Source organism: Haemorhous mexicanus, chromosome 5 (assembly GCF_027477595.1).
Source record: "Haemorhous mexicanus isolate bHaeMex1 chromosome 5, bHaeMex1.pri, whole genome shotgun sequence".
In the NCBI taxonomy this organism is placed as follows: domain Eukaryota; kingdom Metazoa; phylum Chordata; class Aves; order Passeriformes; family Fringillidae; genus Haemorhous; species Haemorhous mexicanus.
In genome coordinates this window covers 72,511,101-72,530,204 of record NC_082345.1, presented here as the reverse complement: position 1 = coordinate 72,530,204, position 19,104 = coordinate 72,511,101, and the positions used below count along the sequence as shown (strand labels likewise).

The 19,104-nt window shown below is 41.6% G+C and overlaps 1 protein-coding gene and 1 long non-coding RNA gene across 4 annotated transcripts in view; one reads left to right on the top strand and one right to left on the bottom strand.

The window, feature by feature from the left end:
- Positions 1-3,136, bottom strand: part of LOC132327888 (interleukin-2 receptor subunit alpha-like) — a 19,978-nt gene extending 16,842 nt beyond the window's left edge. Inside the window, exon 1 of one of the 3 annotated variants that reach the window (XM_059847560.1) lies at positions 2,794-3,136. Coding sequence is in view for 2 of the 3 variants with exons in the window: in XM_059847559.1 (XP_059703542.1) it covers positions 2,794-2,869 (76 nt within the window). In the remaining variant the exon portion in view is untranslated. The remainder of the gene's footprint in view (positions 1-2,793) is intronic. The other 2 variants (XM_059847559.1, XM_059847558.1) reach the window with 2 other exon arrangements.
- The window catches only part of LOC132327889 (uncharacterized), a 21,177-nt gene extending 2,073 nt beyond the window's left edge, over positions 1-19,104 (top strand). The window contains exon 2 of the long non-coding RNA XR_009486640.1: positions 13,543-19,104. This is a non-coding gene — a long non-coding RNA (uncharacterized LOC132327889). The remainder of the gene's footprint in view (positions 1-13,542) is intronic.

Below are 19,104 nucleotides of genomic sequence, written 5' to 3'. Positions count from 1 at the left end.
GAACAGGGAGTCAAGTGAGGAAAGTCATGAAAGGACTTTGGAAATGTGAGTTTTGGGGGAAGCATTGGAGGAGATGGAGCAAAGACTAAGTGAGCCACGTTGTTCCAAAATTCAGGACCAAGGTCAGGGAATGGAATCCGTGGGTAGAAAATATCCAGAAGCTGGGCTTTGAAGATAATATTAAAGCAACAGGGAGAACAGAGCAGACAAAGCTGAACATTGAGGAGGGAGGGAGACCAAAATAACAACAATCTGAAGGCAACAGTGAGCAAAGTCAGGAGCAGTGGCTTTCCAGAAGTAGATAAAGAGTGGATTTTTTCTGCACTAAAAGGAAAAAGGAGGTAACAATTCCTCCAGCTGAAGAAGCAGGTACTGCAGGATCTCCATCTGGCTGTGATATCTGCTTTCCCTCAGTAGGATCACACTTTGAAAACATTTTTTTCACATTTTTTTTACTTGTAGCTGGATATTGAGCCCTTTGTTGCTGAAGGCCACTGTAGCTGAAAGGTTTATAAAGGTATTTGCTCTCTAGTTGACCTTACAAAAATCACTTTTCTGTGTTGGACAACTTTAATGTATTCTGCATTGCATTTTAAATCCATGGGAGCCAGCACTAATATGCAAGTATAATGGGAAAGAAATTCCTCTCATTTACATGACTGAGATCGGGTACCCATCTTGTGTGAATGAAATTCACTTGAATGAATTTCTATCTTTTGTGAGTTTTAATCCTTTCCAGGTTTAAGTTGCAAATCTGTTCATTGTATCCCTGTATGATGAGCAGCAAGATGGAAAGGTTGTAGGAGCACAGACCAGCTTTTACCTTGTGTTTGACCCTCACTTCAGGCTTCACCCATGCCTGCAGCTTCTAGGCACTGCTGCTGTGCAGAATAAAGGAGATAAATGTGATGCTGTTGACAGGAAAAGCAGCATTTCTCTTCTTTTTAGCACTAAGGTGTAGTTTAATTTTTATTAAATGACTGATCATCCCATGCCTTAACTTCCCCAGTCCCCCAGGACTTTTCCCTCCCAAAACACTTTTAGAACTATTAGAGAAGCTGCTCTGTAAAACAAATGGTCTTTATTTCTTTTTCCCTCTAATTATATTTATTCCTGACAGTGCATTTTTACAAACACCATCTAGGGCTGGATGTATTTACAGAACTGAACTTGCAGTGCTGGGATAAGCTGAAAATACTGAGGCAGAATAATAAAAAAAGCTCTGTATGTGCTGAGGCCTGGTTGATTTTTGACCAGTTTGACCCAGCCCCTTTCCCTTTGCTTTGCTTATGTCTATTCCCAGGTATCTCTGTTGATCCCCCTAAGGAATTAAATCAACAGGTCTTAGAGCCACAATGCCTTAAGTGTCTCCATGATTAAAATCCCCTAAATTGGTGAAAGGTGGTGTTTCTACCTTCGCATATTATTTGCAGGGAGAAATTACAAATATATATATAAATATTATGTTTAAACATTGGGAGAGGCATTGAAAATAAGTATAGGAAGCTGAGGAAAGAAGAGCTTAGAAATACAGTGGGGAATGCAATCCTGTGCATTAATTCATTCAGTGATGAATAAAATTACATGAAATAGCATAAAATGCAACTGCTCTGACACCCCTCGATTTTTTTTCCAAAAAACCAGAACGGTTTCTGATAAACGAGAACTGCCAGAAAGAAATTTCACAACATGTTCCAGGCAGAGTAATTCAGAAAGTGTGATCTGGGGAACCTGACTCATCCCAGAACTGATCCCACTGACACATCTCGGGCTGAGCAGCTCGTGGTGCTGCTCCTGCACGCAGCACCAAACACTTCCCCTGGGCTCTGGCTCCTCATCTGGCAGTGAAAGGAGAAGGTGCAGCATCTACTGGCAAAATAATGAGAATAAAATCACCTGGGGCTTCAACATTCCTGAAGGTCCTTCCTGCATTAATCAGTTCAGTCATTAGCAACACACTCTTCCCTTGAGATGGCCAGCCCTGAGGAAAATTCCCAGCCCTGCTAAGGATGATCCATCAGCAGTTACAGTACCAGCATATCTGAGAGCCTGCCTTAGGCTGTGTCTGTTCATACCTCTCAGCCTGGACATCATCATCAGACACAGAAAGAAATATCACATTTATGGAGTGCTGAGAATGGAAGGTTTTTTTTTCCTCCTGCCTTTGAACAAAGCAGTTTAAATTAAAATAGACTAATGCATCACCAGACCATTTCTCAATGCACCCCCTTGTCACAATAAATAAGCCAAATCTAAGCAGTGTCACCATTTATAAATGTGTAAAATTATCCTGAATTGGAATAGCTGTCTCCAGTCACAGTTTATAGACACTGCTGATTGAAAGGCATGGCTGAAAAAATATTTCATATCTATAGTACCCATAGCAAATTTGGATGGTACCTTTTAACTAATAGCATTGCCAGCAATTTTACCTACAGGGGTGCTGGCATTTCAGTGTCTATTTTTGTTTCCTAAAGTTACAAGCAAAATGGAAAAAGGAAATTCAAAGGGCTGCCTCAGGCTGCTTTGATCTGCCCACTGTTCCAGTGATGGGTTGGAGGATACATACATTAGTCAGACAAAAAATATCCTCTAAAGCTCTGGATTTTCTGCAGTTGACAGTTTGTGGGCACAGAACCCATTTCTCTCATTTCCTTAGAATAATAAATTCCTTAAGCTCCTTAGCATCTTTCCTTTGCTGAAAGGAGTCAGGATGTTGTGAACACCCTCTAACAACCACCAAAAAACCCAAACCATTTTTTCCCTCCCCAAAAAGCAAAAAGAGTCTTTTACCTGGCCTGTTCCCCTTGATGAATCCAAACAAGAGCCACATCAAAAGCCACTTGAGCTCCATGGGACTTGTCCCCATCTTTTCTCCACGCCTCTTGAGGATGGTGAAGTTTCTCAGAAGTGATGAGCTGTTGCCAGCCAAGCCAAGGAGCTGATTACTGCCTGATGAGGCTGTCTGGGAAGATTACCCACGTGTGCAGCGAGGGGTTTGGTCAGCAAATCATCGTTTTGCTGGCTCCACAGGAAAGAACAAAGGCTGCTTTCTGTTCAGGTATTAGTTTGTTATCCAGGAAACCAAAGCCGATGCTCGGTGTGGCGGAGCTTGCCATCGTGTATAGGAAGTGGTTTGACACATCAGAGCTCCTGGCTCCACAGCTCTTTCACATTTCACTACAACTGAGGTCAGTAGAAGCAGGAAGACTTTAATAGGTTTGTTCAGGCACTCAGCCCCAAATCTGTGGCGGGACAGGTACTAGAGATGGACCAGGGCTGTGGGATTGATGTCTGGTGTGTGACAATGGATCTCAGGCAGCATCTGTGGGCTCTACCTGCAAAGAAAAGGTTCCATGGCTTATCCTTTTTGGTTTTTCATAGGTCTTCTGTTACTGATGATAAATCCATACTGCATTTGGTTTTGATGGAAGCATGTGTGCAGTTTCCCTGAATCATAGCTGAGCTTCTGAAGGATGGACAGCTTGATTAAAAAAACAAACAAAAAAACATGAGGGTGAGGCTGCCAGGTTTGGAAAAGGTTTCCCTTGCTCCTAAATTGTCTGGGTGTGACATGCTTCAGTGAAATTTTTGCAAATGCCAGTGGAAAACTGGAAATTACCAAGGAAGTATCACGCTTTATGTAGCTTTTATTCAGCCTTTTACACAGAAATTATTTTCTGTTAGTAACTAAAGAATTAATTGGGATAGACTATAGAAAAAAACAGATTTAAACTATCTGTGGTATTCTATCATGATTAATACATGCTGGGCATTTATTTCTCCTTTTACAAATCCTCAGTGAATTAAATCTTCTTAACAGGCAAGCTAAGGAATAGATGCAATACATTTTTAACTGCTGCTATGGCAGTATCCATCAGTCTGCCACCTTTCTCCTGATAAATCTCCCTTTGCTCTTTCCATGAGAGATTTTGTGCAGCTTTGTGATGCAGGTGACAAATCCTCCTGCAGGGTCTGCCAGCTGTGAGGCTTTGCCAGGAGATTACTTCTCAAATCCAAATGCAACAGGGCATAGAGAACAAGTAAGATTTCTGAAGCAACTGCTGAGGGTAAAATGCTCTGCTCACCCCGGGGCTGCTTCATGCTCCACAGTATTTACTGTCCTTGTTTCAGTATCAAATAATCTTCCATATTTAACATTGTAATAGGAAAAGCTCATGCCAAAGCCCTCTGAAGGACTTAAGAAAGTTTCACTCCTGAAAAATCTGTCTGAAAGTCTTAGACCCCAATCCTTCACCTTTTTCCAAGATGCCTGGAGATATGTAACTCCCTGAACCCCTGCAGTCATTTGGACTGGTGAAACATATTTATTATGTTACCTGGAAAGAAATCCCAAACTTTTTATCCTTTCCTTACTAAATACAGGGTCTGTTCTTTTGAGGTGAAGGCATTTACTTGGCAACATCTTCAATTTCTTGCTTGCTTTAACGATTAAATTCCACAGCTATTTTAATGATGGACACAGAGATGAGGGATGTTTTCTGCAGTTCTCCATCCAGCTCAATCTTTCATGCAGCCATCTGTTTTTATCAGAAAAGGTGAGTTTTTATCCAGGAATAAACAGGAAGCAGTCAGTTGTACTGGAAAGAATGGTGACTTCAGGTGGCTCATTGCTACAAACACAGATTGCATAAGAAAGACCTGTAAGTCAGCATTTACACCTCTTAAAGGTCAGAAAAAACGGTTATGGTTGTGAGAGGAATTAGCCAGATCAGCTTTGGAAATAGGTCAGGTTGCTGAATGATTCTACAAAAAAAAAAAAACCAAAAAACAAACAAACAAAAAAAAAAACCAGAGCAGATTCTGCAAGGAACAGACCCAAAGTAGAATGAGGGAGAGAAGGGGAGAGTGAGAGCAGAGAGACCCAGCAAGGGGGAAAGGCACCCAGGCACAGGTAAAAACTGGGGTTTATGAGGAAAAAAACATAACTAGCATTATAATTTACATGATCAACATGAGATGTTAGCAACAGAACTAGATGTGACAATAAAGGATGGGAGGTGCTGTGAAAACTCAGTGGGTATCTGGGCAGTGGTGGAGGAAAGAAAAAAAAGAAAAAGGGCATCTTGAGAATTAAGGAAAATGTAGAAGGAAAAGAAGGTGCTGGGATATCTGTTGCTCCTTGACTTTCCTCCATTGATCAGCAGAGCTTTGCTGCTCAAGTAAGTCCTCTGTTTCAGCAGAGAGCTGGGAGGAAAAGAGCCTGTCATGTAGCTCAAGCCACCACAGACAAGATTATAAAGATTATTTTTATTCAATATCACAAGATCACAAGTACAGAAAGGGAGTTGCCATGGACTAAACCACAAACACAGCTACGGCCTTCTTAGGTCTAGGTTTAACAAGGGCTTTTTGAAATCCTGCAAGTGCTTTTAAAACTCTGCACAAACTCATTTGGTCTGGAGGAGTGTCCTTTCCTTAAACTGGTGTCTCAGCCAGCTTGAAGAAAGGGCAACACTGTGATCTTACTGCAGCCCTTCCCAGTTCAAAGCAGTTGTAAACTTCTATGGAACTCACAGAAATAAGCAAGCTTTGTGTTTTATTCAACTTTTCTGCTGTTAATCACTCTTACACAAGTCCTGTATTCAAGGGAATAATTTTTCATATGGACTTTCCCAGGGAGGGTGTGGGGGTGGCTCTAGCAGCAACCTAAACTCTGTTAATCAGAATATTGCTTATGCATCCTTAAAATTATGGTAATGGAGGTTGTGAACTCACATTGTGCACTCACAAGGGCCCTTCCCAACCTCCACAGCAGCATCCAGCTCTGCTGCAGGGCAGAGGTTTGGGGAAGCCCGAGTTATACCACCCCCTCAAAATTATCATCAGAAAATTTTCATTCAACCTAATTATCTATAAAGGTCAAACAGGTTTTAATCACTTTTTATTTCCCATAAAAGTAAGATGGAGCTGACACGAGGCACACAAATTTCAAACCTTAAGTGGAGCATCTTTAGCATGTCCATACAGAGTTCAGTTCAAGAGAGAGCTCTATGGTTAAAGTTCTTCCTTGAGTCAGTGGAGAGTCAATAAGAGCATCTAGAGAGTGATTCACCTCCTCTTCTGAACATCTACATCCACCAGATGAGTCACTCTTATCTTCTCTCCCTCTCTCCCTTCCATCTGCACACAACTGTTAACCCAGCACAACAGGTCTTTTAGGTAGCCCCAGCTGGATGAGACCAATCCATCCTGAAAATCCATACTGGGTTTGAAAATAGAATTTAAATTGATTGTTTAGTGACTGAGAACAGTCTTTTCTGCCAAACATCCTGGATATGGGTCATCATGGCTCATATTAACTATTCCTTTCTTTGATGCTCAGATAAATATGTGAGGAACATGAAAACCTCTTGGATATGTTTAGTTTCCATGTAGTGAGTACTGCCACAATGTTCTTAACACACCAATGCCTAGACTGGGTTCCTTAATACTTCCCCATGCAAATACAGCTGAATAGTACAGACAACTTCCTTCCTGTTCTTATTAGCAATCATTCCCTTGGCCTTAATAAAAACAAAAATTGAGGAACTGGTAAATGAAGTGTATTATTGCATGGCCATATTTGCCCCTACTCTTCTTACCAGGAAGTTATAGTGAATCAAGTCTATTTAATCCTGTAAAGTGCACAAGTGCACCCTGCAGTGAGCTTCTTACCCAAGATACCATTTCTTTGCTTGATTTCAGTAATAATTGTTTATATTATCTATAAAGTTATGGAAATATGACCTAGATGAATTATGAGATGAGTATGAAATTTATTGGAAAATCCCTGAAAAGTTCCCTTAAAATGGTTCAAAACTGCATCAAATGAAAGGTCATATTGAGAGGCACTGATTAACTGCCAGAAGAGAAGGATGCACTGAAAGGTGGTGCCCAGGTGGGTCTTTGGTTATTCAGTATTTCCAGCAGTTCCCTGGATGATGAAGACCAGCTGGCAATGTCACACATGAAAAACTTAAATCTAACCCTGAACTGTACAGCACATGCAAAGAAATCTCTTGTTTTGTGCTGTGACAGTGAAGCTGTGGACAGGATGCTCTCCTTACTCAAGCACTGCACACTGAGAAAAGCATGGAGCAGCACTGGGAATGAAAAAAGGGTCTAGAAAACATTTTCCAAAAGAAAGGACCAAATAACTTGAAGCTGTCTGAGGAATGATGATGGAGAAGGGGGCAAGGTAAGAGCCTTAGCAGTGGAAGTGATGGAGCTCATCTAGGCATGGACTAGATGAGCCCTCAAATCTCCTTCCAGCACTGGAGTCTAGGGATTATTTAAATAGGGCACATCCCCTTTATTAGAGGCATCTAAAATCAAGAGAGACAAATGTCAGCAAGCTTCAATGCTCAGTTTGGCACATCCCACCTTTGGCCCTTAAATTGCCAAGTGAACTTCCCATGGTTGAAGATCACCATTAGAAATCTTTCTGCTGCATGTCAGAAGGCACCTTTCTGCATCTTCTTTACTTTCATGGGCTGGGTAGATGCTTCTGTTTAGAAAGGCAGAGCTCAGTGCCCTCCTTTAGCTCAGTAAAAGCACAGTTAATCTTGTCTGTATGAATTTTGTTGAGTCAGCTCTGAATTTACCACTTCATAGGAAGCTGATGTAGATGTTCCAAGAACTGGGGCTAAATTGTCTGCCACAGAAATTAAAAGCAAACACTTTCATTTCAGGTCCTAGACCCTAATGTAGTGTCTTACCCTGGGAGTGAAAAAAAACCCTTCTGAACCGGATGGATTTTAAGGATTACTTATAGAAAAGCAAAAAAACTAGAAGTTCTAAATGCAAATAGTAGTAGGAACTATTTAGAGAAGTTCTTCAGCTTGAGTAACTTGGAAAATTTCTAGATCTAACCACTAACCAAGAAAAGTTGGTGTTCAAGTGTTAAAATTGGTGTGGTACTCAGAAAACAAGTTCAGAGTGAGAAAATGAAAAACTGTGTAGTAAGCTCAGAATGCATTTTGCTTCAGCCAGGCTAAAGAAACAGAAAATAATAGGAGTTTTTCCTTCTTGAGCAGAAATTATTAAACATGACCCTTTCATTCAGTGCAGAATAAGGGTTCATGCTTTGTGCCTTTGCTTCTAATGAGGCTCAGGACTTTGTCCAACATCTTTGTGATGACTCCCAAATCCTCTTCTTAAGAATTAAGTGCAATCCTTCCAATTATTGCCAGAGTAACTCAGGCTGAGATTTGTTACAGAAGTCAGACCTGATGATTTGGGACGGAATTTTGAAACCACGATTTCCTGTGATTGCTGTAGGATTTTTTATATGGCATTTTTCTAATGCACATTCAGTGGTTCTCAAATACTCCAGTGACACCAGTATTCAAGCAGTTGTAGATGAGGCAAACTAAAATGGGACAATTATGAATTAATGAGGGAGCACTGACGTTCAGCAGAGCCAGACACTTGAAGACAGAAAATTATGGGTGAGATATGAAATAAATAGCTCACTGGTGGGTACCCTTTCCATTGGGTCAGATCTCCATGGCCTGTTTTGGTGCAGTTAACCTTAAACCATTTTCATTGGCTGAGCACTATTTGTGCAGTGGAGAAGGGTGGGGTTGGAATGGGATCTTTGGAATATCAAATCATACAATTATAGAGTTACAGTATGGTTTGGGTTGGAAGGGGCCTTAAAGATCATCTAGTTTCTACCTCCCTGTTGTGGGTAGTGCCACCTTCCACTATCCCAGGTTGCTCCAAGCCCTGTCCAACTGGGCCTTGAAAACTTCCAGGGATGGGGAGTCAACAGTCTCATTGGGAAATCCATTCCAGTGCCTCACCACCTTCACAGTAAAGAAATTTTTCCTAATATCTAATCCAACTCTACTGTCCTTTGGCTTAAGGCCATTTCCCCTTGTCCTATCACTCCATGCCCTTGTGAGAAGTGCCTCTCCAGCCCTCTTGTGAGCCTCCTTTAGATACTGGAATGCTGCTCTAAGGTATCCCTGACCATGAGATGATGGATGTTCAAGGTGCAAAGCTCTGAGTAACTTGACAGGCCTGTGGAGGATTCCAGGGCACTTTGTGTCTTTCTCCTGAGGGAGCTCAACTGCTGAGACAAGATGAGAAAAGAATTTTGGATCAACAATGTGGTTTTCACATTTTGCCAGTTAATGACATGTTGGTGTAGACACAGACTTTTGAGTTAGTCACCCGTCTGCTGTCATGGTGAAAGGAGAGAAGCAGCAGCTCAGATGACCTATTTCTGATGCCTGCATTGGGGTGAAATGAGCTCCACTGTGAAGTGGCTGCTTCACTGCACTGGCTGTGAACACCCAAATGCTGCAGATGTCACATTTGCTTTGGGGATACCCACCAAACCTCCCAGCTGGCATTCAACTAGCACGAACAAACTCTGCCTGCTATAATTAGCACCAAACATTGCCCTGTGTTGCCTTGGTGTCCATAACAGTCTCCCAGTGCTGAGAGACCTGGGCAAAAACAACCTCCCTACCACCAGGTTTAATCTCTTCAATCAGATGAGCTAGAAATTTGTCAATTGTCCTGGATCCAGACCCTCACCATCTTTCTGACTCTTGTGCACAGGTAATAAATGCTGGAGCACAGCAGGTTTGGGGCTGGATTCTAGACAGTTTCACTCTTGAAGGGTAATGCAATTAAAGGTGAAAACAATGAACTGCAGCTGGCAAATCTGTAGTATGGAAAGGCCCAAGATGTCCACATGAGTGCCTGTTCTGTTCAGGGCCTCTGATTGTCAATGCCTCTCTATTGTTGGGAGGAAAAGGAAAGAGGAAGGTGACCTAGACAGTAAAGCATGCTAATGAAATACAGGAGTTATTTCCATAAAGCAGTTCATATTTCATGCCCTGGAGCTGTTCTTCCAAGAAAACAGCAGCTATTTATCAGGTTGTTCACAAGTACCCTTACCCTGAGGAAGTTCTCCTCTGACCCTAAGGAATGAAACTGACCACATTTTACAACCAGACCTTATTTCATCACCTGCATCCATCCAGCTGAGGGAACTGCCTGGTGGTTGGCTTTGCAGGTTGCAGAGGAATCATTCATGTGGGGCAAATGGCCTCAAACTTTCTCCCAGAGATAAGGACAAAGCTCATTGTACCTTAAGGACATTCCGTGCTGAAAAGGGGTCCTCACCCCAACATGCTGAGCTCAGACAGTGAGTGCAATTGGCTTAGAATCTGATTGTATTTACCAACTGCACAAAATGTGCAAATTTTGCTGGAGGTCGCCTTCATCCAGCAGAATTCCATCACGTGTGGGATGGTCATGTGCTTTGAAAGGGTACAGTGACACTGCAGGCAGGAAATCAGATAAGAAAACAACATGTGGGATCTTTTGTATCTCTTCTGGATGTACACTAACCCTCTTCTCTATTGATACCTCTGATTATCACAGTTCAGACCTTCTGAAGTCCTGTCTATTTTGATCCCTGCATGGTGATAACCATAACCCTATGCAGTCCTCTGAAGAAAGCATTAAAAATCTTATAATTTTAGGCTCTGTCCTAAGGTGGATGGTTCCTAATTTTCTTTATTTCTAGTTGCCAGAGATCAACATTCCCTCATCTTGAGTTTCACTTGCAGCTTACTTTTAATATAGGGAATTATTGAGTAAGTCTTTGAAAGTGAGAATATTTTGGGTAGAGTTTCACATGTCCCCATGTCACACAGAGGCTGATGTCACTTGTGTTGAAGGAACAAAGAGAGGACAATTTCCAGGGCTGATTTACTTCCTATCAGCCAGACTGCCCCTCACTCAGATGCCCTCATGACCATCTTCATTATATCTGTCACCTGCATGATACAAAGAGTAGCACTCCAAAAACACCTCATTAGCCGTTTTCACGGCGAGCAAGTGGAAAACCTGAATGTGTGATGTGACTAATAAAAGCCAGACACTGAGCTTCCTCAATTTGGAGTGTTTTGTCAGGTCATTTAAAGTTAGAAGTGGAAAGTACTCCAAATGTTCTGCCAGATATGTGCAGCTTAGATTATAAAAGAATAGATGAAAGATAATATGAAAAAATAAATCATAATAGAATGATAGTATCTACCTGTTTGGCTGTTCAGTATTCACCAAGATGATTACATCTGTACCATCCTTCTTTCAGTGGCTACACCCAAGATGGACAACTGGACACAAGTTTTCACACTTTAATAAGCTTTGGTCCATTTACATATTGGGGTTAATTGTCCAATTACAGCTCCAGGTTATACAGTTCCATCCTCCCAGACTGCTCCCCTCAATTCCCTGTTGTTAACACTTTTTGGGCCTAAAGCTGCAGTGGTGTCCTTGGTTCTCAGGCTGGAAAAGGATTGTTTTGTCTAACTAAACTGTGAAGAGAATTTTGCTAACACTTTATATGTTGGTTTATATCTTGGCTGGTTTTGTGCACAGGAATGTAGAAAAAGGTCTACAACAGTAAACCACCCTAATCCATCCATCAATGTGGTCAAAAGGGTATAGGGATTGCCTACCACTGGGTGAATGTCCTTTGTAATTTTGTTAATTGCTCTTAAATCTTGCACTAATCGATAACTCTTACCATCTGAGGAGACAGCTAAGAGCACCTCGTCCTAATTTTGGCTCCTCCACTAACTCCAAATGTGGATTAGGCAAGTCACTTCCTTGCCTTTCCCCTTGCCCTACACCTGTAAACTCTTGATTGCAAAAAATTCGTGATAAAAACCTTCATGTTAACTGCAGAGATGTCTCTATGTTCTCCTGCTTGATGCCATGTGCAGTCTGAGCCAAGACAGGACTCTGTCTTAGAATTACAGAATCATTTGAGAAGAAGAGGAAGATCTTCTTCTCTTAAGGAAGAGACCTTAAAGATCACTTTATTCCACCCCTCTACCATGGGCAGGGACACCTTCCACTATCCCAGGTTGCTCCAAGCCCTGTCCAAACTGGCCTTGAACATTTCCAGGGATGGGACAGTCAGTCACAGCTTCTCTGGGCTACCTGTGTCAGAGCTCACTACACACACAGTAAGGAATTTCCTCCTGATATCCAATCTAATGCTGTCCTCTGTCAGGTTAAAGCCATCCCTCCTTGTCCTATCACTCCATGCCCTCATACAAAGTCCCTTTCCAGCTCTCTTGGAGACTGCTTAGGTACTGGAAGGTGCCTGAAGTTCTCCGCAGACCCTTCTCTTTTCCGGGCTGAAGGATCATTGAAAACATCTCCTAATTCTGAATAACTAGAAAACAACAGAGCAGAACTTTAATCAAAATGTTTCTACCTTACATTTAAAAAGAAAGAGAGAAAAGCTTCATTTGTTTTTGCTTCAGGAAACTCTCTGCACCAACGGAGAAGAAAGTCCCTTTCTAAAATAACAAGAAATTCATTAGCACTGCTTGTACTTTTTTAAGGTCACCATTACAGATATTTTTGATAACACATCCTTTTACGTGCCTGTGGTCTGGTCTGATGGTGGAGATAATGCTGTTTACCTGAAGAGGAGGTTTGGGGTGGTTTTTTTTTATGTCTTCCTTGTTTTTCAGGAACAAAAGGGAGGACAATGCTCACACCTGGCCATTGCTCATTTATGGTTAAGGCAGTGGAATGAGTGTAGGAGGAAAAACAAGGCACATGGTGAACATTGTCAGGTTGAAAAAGATGAAAGCTCAGTGTTCAATTTCCATCACTTGCCTTCCATGATTCAATGATCTGATCCATGATGGGATCAGATCATCAAGGACTTTAGAGTCCTCTATCTCTGGCTACACTGCTTTTGGTTTTTTAAGAAATATAAGAGTTGACAGACTGGGCTATATTACCTATCAGGGTAGCTCAGTATCAGGCCTTTTTCAGGAACCAGAATAATATTTTTGAAGGAAGTGGCAAGAAATCCTGCCCAGAAAAATGCAGAATAATCAGCCTTTGTTCCTAATCTTGTTTTAACTTCCAGGTTGTTTTATAACATAGAAAAGTTTTCTGTGTTGAATGAGATATGCACTCAGAATAAACACACAGCTCTTTGTTTCTTACTCGAGCAGCATCTTGTGAATTGTAGAGTTATCAAAAACTGCATGGCAAACAATGATGTTTTTTCATAAAATTAAAACTGTGACCAAAAAGAAGTCCTAGGATATAAAGTGGAATATGGAAATTGTCCCCGTAAATTACGAAAGTGCTGTTCCAAGGACTGTTCTAGAGATAATTGACCACCTGGCCACAGCCTGTACTTGAAAACGTATTGGGCATCTCAGTTTTAGAAAGCTAAACCTGGATGAGATTAATTATATTCTAATTGTGTAAGACAACATCCCTGTCCATATATCCATATATATGGTCCTCTTGTGAGATGGAAAGTGTAACTTCTAAACAGCTGGAAAATGCTGCTTGGGGTTTGAAGAAGTTCCAAATCCTAAACTAGAGTCATATCCCTTAGACCAGACTGGTCAGGGATGAGGATGTTCCAGTGTTCCTGTTGGCATCACACACCTCTGTGGAAAAAAACATTTGGAAGGGCTGGAATGCAAGTCCTCTACAACTACCCTAAACTAGCATTTCTTCATTCAACAGATTCTGAACATCTGTCTTAGCTTCAAAAATTCACCTGGAATATCAATGCCACTGGACACGCTTCAGGGCCAAGGATGCTGCAGCTGACCCACATGGGAAGAAATCCACACAAAAAGACAAGACCATGTCCCAGCACAAAATTCTGCATGGAAAAGAAGCTGAATTTCTGCTTAAAAGCTGGGAGTCCCTAATGGGGGAGAACTCCTTTTGACATTTTCCCAGTGGTTAGAGCACTTGGAGAGTAAATCCAGAGCAAATCTGGATGCTAAATCTTCTCCTTCATCTTTCTGGAGAAGTACAGCAAGTAACAAAGACACAGAAATAATCCCAGATTCATCAAACAGCTCAGATTGGAAACAAGGCTGGTAATGAGATCCCGCCTGGATTTATTCACTTTGGCCTTGCAAACATCCAAGGATGGAGACTGTACAACCTCTCTGGGCAATCAGTTACTGTCCATGAGCATCTCAGTGCCCATTAATGTGCTTCTAACACCAAATAATTCTGTTTATACCAAGAATGTCGTGACAGCCACCATGGCAGGACGTCAGAGAATTCTCTTTGAACTTCAAGTTCTTGGACTCAGCTGTTTTGGGCTGAAAACAGTGGTTCATAAGAACTTGATATAAATCTTGAGCAAGAGGAAGGGTAACCTCACCTATCTGTGAATCATCAGAGCAGAGGGATTTCCAGAGCAATCTCACTCCACTTGATAACAACCCACAGTTCTTAGAATTTAATCCCATATCCAGAATTTTATTTCAATCCAAAAAGATTATCTGTAAATTTGGATAGAGCTTTCGCTCAGATGTTTGTAAAGCTGATTTTCTTCTCCCCTTCCAAACCCTCCTTCACTGTTTGCCTTGGCTTACAGTGTCTTTCCCAGTTATTAGTTTTAAAAGTGGTGACCAATGCAACAGAGGTTTAACTCCCCCCATCCCCCTCCTTTTCATAAAATCACAGAATCATAGAACATTTTAAGCTGGAAGTGATGGGATGACTGCGTCCAACTCCCAGCAAAGGTTCTTAATCCAGATCTTTGTAGGTCCATTGCAACTCAGGATCTTCTAGAATTCCAAAAAGACAAACCTTCTAAAGTCCTTCTAAAATCCCTCCAGTTTCTCAGGCAGTGGGATTTTCAGCATGTAAGAAACCTGCATTTTTGGCACAGAAACCCACTGTGGCTAACACGGGGGAGTTCTGAATAATTTCTTATCCAAATCCTTCCTCTAGCAGAGCAGCACAACCCTTTTTTTCCTCAGTGATGGCAGATATCCCATCTGTACTGAGTCTAGTCATGTGTAATATTTTCACTGCTGTGTTTTTGACGTTTTCTCACTTCTTCAAACAAGCTTGAGACTGTGGTGGTAGGACAAAATGGTCATTTCCTCATTTAAAGCATGTTTTTTTTCCCATGGCTGGCCAAACAAAAACATTCCCTGTGCAGTGTCAAAAGCAATGGAGTTTTTTTCAGTTGTCATCAAAAATATTGAAGTATGTGTATTGGAAACTTCATCTGTGATGAAATGTTTCTGTTCTGAGACATTTCTTACTCATTTTAGTTATGGAACTCAGCCAAAGTATGAAACTAGGTGAAACTGTGAAGCAAGTAAAAAATAGGGGAAAAACCCCCACAATTTTCTGGGGGTTTGGGTTATTCTATATATGGCAAAAGGCACTGTTTCCTTCACTGCTTTCACAGTCACATTTTCAGCTGTTCCCTTAGCAGAAGAAAGAATATTTCAAATGCCTTTCTAACCATTTTCAACTCCTTGCAGTTTGGGTTCTGGTTTTTTTTAAGGCAGCAAACCTAAGCTGATCTTCCCAAGCCAGGACAAGTTTTCCTCTGGGACTTTCCTCTTCATATTTATTTCACTTCTTGCTGTTGTCCTTCCAATGATCTTCAAAGCTGAAGATCACTGGAAGGACAACAGCAAGCATTTTCTGGGAAAAAGAAAAGGAAAATCAAATCCAGAAAGGTTTGGAGGTTCTGGCAGGGTCACCACAATAAGTGTGGTGTGTAGCAGGGTTGGTTCTCTGCTTGGGATCTCCACCACTGGCTGGAAACCACCATTTAATGGGATTTAATTACTTTTTGAGCAGGCTGACACTGCTCTGATCAGCCCTCATATTTCGCTTTTGTGCCACACGCTGATCCCCACCATTTCCCACCTGTGTGAGTGGGAGCTGCTCTGTTGTCCCGATCCTCAGATGTTCTAAAGAGTGGTTTCTCACAGCCACCCCAAAAAACTCCAGTTAGGTTGCCATGTACTGCCCTCTAATGCCATTTTGGCATATTAGCAGCCCTCAGCCTCAGAGGAGATCTGCAACATAAAACAAATCATCCACATCCACCAAAAACTGCTATCAGTGCTTTAGGGAAATGAGACAGAAATGAGACAGTTAATGGCTGCTTTCTCCCCAGCACAGCTTCATTTTACACATTCTTAAAGATCACCATCAGGGAGAAAAATGAGAACTCCCTATTTACCTTTTCTAGACCATTTTGGGTGCTTGATGCTTCCAGGGTCTCCTTCAGCTGTCTCTTTTCACTAACCACATCTGATTTCTTTAGGTCTTTTATTGCACTGCTGCTTCTTGGAGAGGATGAGACACCCAGGAGTGCAGGTGGCCACTCAAATGTGCATGTGCATGTTGGATTTATGAGGATACTTTCTCCTTTTTTAAGATTTTAATACTTCCCAGCAGCCTGTTTGCTTTCCTGCTTCCTTCCTTCACTAAGTAGGCATTTCAGGAAAATTATCCCAAATGAATGCAGCATCTCTTTCCTTAATGGAAGCAGCTGATTTAGAGCTGCTGCTGTGTGTGTTTTGTTAGTGCTATTTTGTCTTGTGTGCATTGCTTTGCATTCATTAACACTGGATCCCATCTGCCATCTCATCACCCAGCCAGTGCCACGCCATCCTTCTGCAACTTCTTCTTGCTTCCAGCTTTTGGCTGATTACTCTGAAAAAATTGGGATTCGCAGCAGATTTCACCACCTTGGCTGTTCACCTTTTCCAGGTGGCCTGTTGGTACAATGAAGGGTTCCAATCAAGGCTGGTGGTTCTTCTCACAGTGGGAAAATTGATTTATTCACAGCTTTTTGGACCCCCCTGTAATTAATCCCATCTCCATAATCCTATCCTCTCCTCTCCCCTCCCCCAGCTGCATCAAACTCATCTCAAAATGATGAGAATATTGTGAAGCTGGGAGAAAAGAGCTGCAAGAAAACATAAAGACAGAACCACGTGGGATTAGAAAGGCAGGTACAGAGGTAGAACTGGTGACACAGAAATCATGAGTGGGATTCAAGAGGAAAAGCACCACCATGGAAAAGTTTGAAATATGAATGGAAAAAAAATAAAAATAGCTGGAAGATCAGACTTCCATATCTGTGAGGGTCTGTAGGAGGCACAGAGCTGACCAGTGCTCCCCCACCTTTGCAGAGGAAAAGGAGATTTCAGCCACTATTAACCCACCTTCAAGATGTGCAGTGCTGGGGATGAGCTCACATATTTCTCCTCCATTTCCAGTCTGTCTGGGACCTTAGCAGCAGGGTGAGGTTTCTTTATCTGCCTGCAGCCTCCCTGAATTTAATGAGAAGGATTTTCTTGGCTCCTTTGCTCCTAAGTGGGCGTGTACAAATACACTGGGGCTGTTATTACAGTGATGGCTCAGTTTTGATCCATGCCTACTGCACTTTCCAGGCTTAACCAAGAGCTGCTCCTCTCCTTGTGAGTTATCTGATTCCTGACTTTAATAGGTAGTTATTTACAGGTCTGATAATTCAACCTTTACCCTCCCTGTTATGATTTGTTCTGAGGAGGAACTGAAATCTCCTGTTGCTCTCGTGTTTTCCACCTTTGCAGACTCTAATCTCCTTTGAGTTTCTCCCAGTGGCTGTCATGCTGAGATATTGCTCTGTGACATTTCAATCCACAGGGATTTCTCTCAGTACCTTCTGATGCAATTAATTATTTGATTCCTTCCTTTAACATAGGATACATGGTTCTTTTCTCAGTGAGATCCTTATGCTGTAAAAGTAGTGTCTTACTGATTTTTTTTCCTTCCAGAAGGTTACAGATGTGTGAATTATATCAATCCTTCCTTTTAAAAATGCATGCATTGCTAAAGCAAAAAAACATAGGAAGATGCTTGGGAGGTCCTCTAAAAATAAAGTGAAGATAATTTCTTCTTATATTTAAGGACCTTTCACTGTCATTATGAAAATAGACATATCTGTAAATGTGTTTAGAAAGATTGGGTTAATAGAAAGCAGCATGAGTAGGAGAGGAAGTAGTAGCTTTATTTTATTTATTTTTGCAGCTAACCACAGGGAAATAAACTGCACAGTAGCACAGTCTGAAGCAATGCTGGAGGTAAAGACTTTCAGATTAATACAGAGATAGTGCTTGTAAAATTTTGAGGTTGAGGTGCCAGATCTATCTGCTTCAGGGCTGGAGGCTGTGTTTGGCTTTGCAGACAGTCTTGCATGTTCATTTGCATCATCATGTGGTGCAAGTGGCCATAATTCTTAGAAAACTCAGCTCATCTATTTTACGTGCTTGGTATGAGCTGGAGATACACTGGCCCAGTGTAAGTAAAAAAGAAAATCCATTTTTGCCTCTGTCAAAAAGAAGATATTAAATAATCAGTGCGAGAGATTGGGCTGGGAAATTGGTATGGTTGGGTAAATTTTAGGCTCACACAGATGCGGAATTTTAAGGTTTGCTCTAGAAAACAAAAGCAATTTGTTTGCAGACCAAACAAATCCACTTCAGGCCCAAATGACATAATGCAGAAAGACCTTCTAATAGCCAAATATTTTGCAATAACAATTACCTAGTGGCAGTGATGGCATACTAAAATGACAGCAAACATGCTGGAATAACAGACAGAATTGTTTGAAATACACTTGATGAGGACTAAGTTTTCTGTTTTTGTAACTTTCTCAGTGTGACTGTGTTGCCAGACTCAAAAGAGTCTCATATCACTGTCTCTGTTTACCTTCCCAAAATCTCAGGTGCCCTTGGTAAGTAACTGGAAATACTGAATGGCTGTGGAGACAGGTTATTTACTGAATAAAATACCACAGATGTGGAAACCCAGGGCACTGGGAATATTTCTCTGTCTGCTCTGGGGTGCCCTGACCCCCAGGGGAGCACTGACTTTGACCCTCATTCATGGAGAAAGTTTCCCAGACTTCAAGATCGACTGGAATCCACAAAAGTGTGAAAGAGATTATAGAGATCAGTGCAGGTGTGTCACTTAGGTGGGAAATTGAGGGTTTGGGATTTTTAGTGTGTTGTGGATGGAAGCAAGATGGAGGGCACAGGGTGTCATCCTGGGTTTCTTCTTCATGCTTCTTCTCCATGGTTTGGGTGGCATTTTGTAATTGGGCAGAAAAGTCCCCATTGTGGGCTCCGTGGGATCAGTTATTGGGTCAAAAGGGAAAATAATCCAGATGTCAGTTCTTAATTGGATAGTTCAGTCTTAAAGGACCTTGTACCAAGAGATTGTTGGCCATTTTGCGCCTTCTAATAAAAAACTGCCAAACTC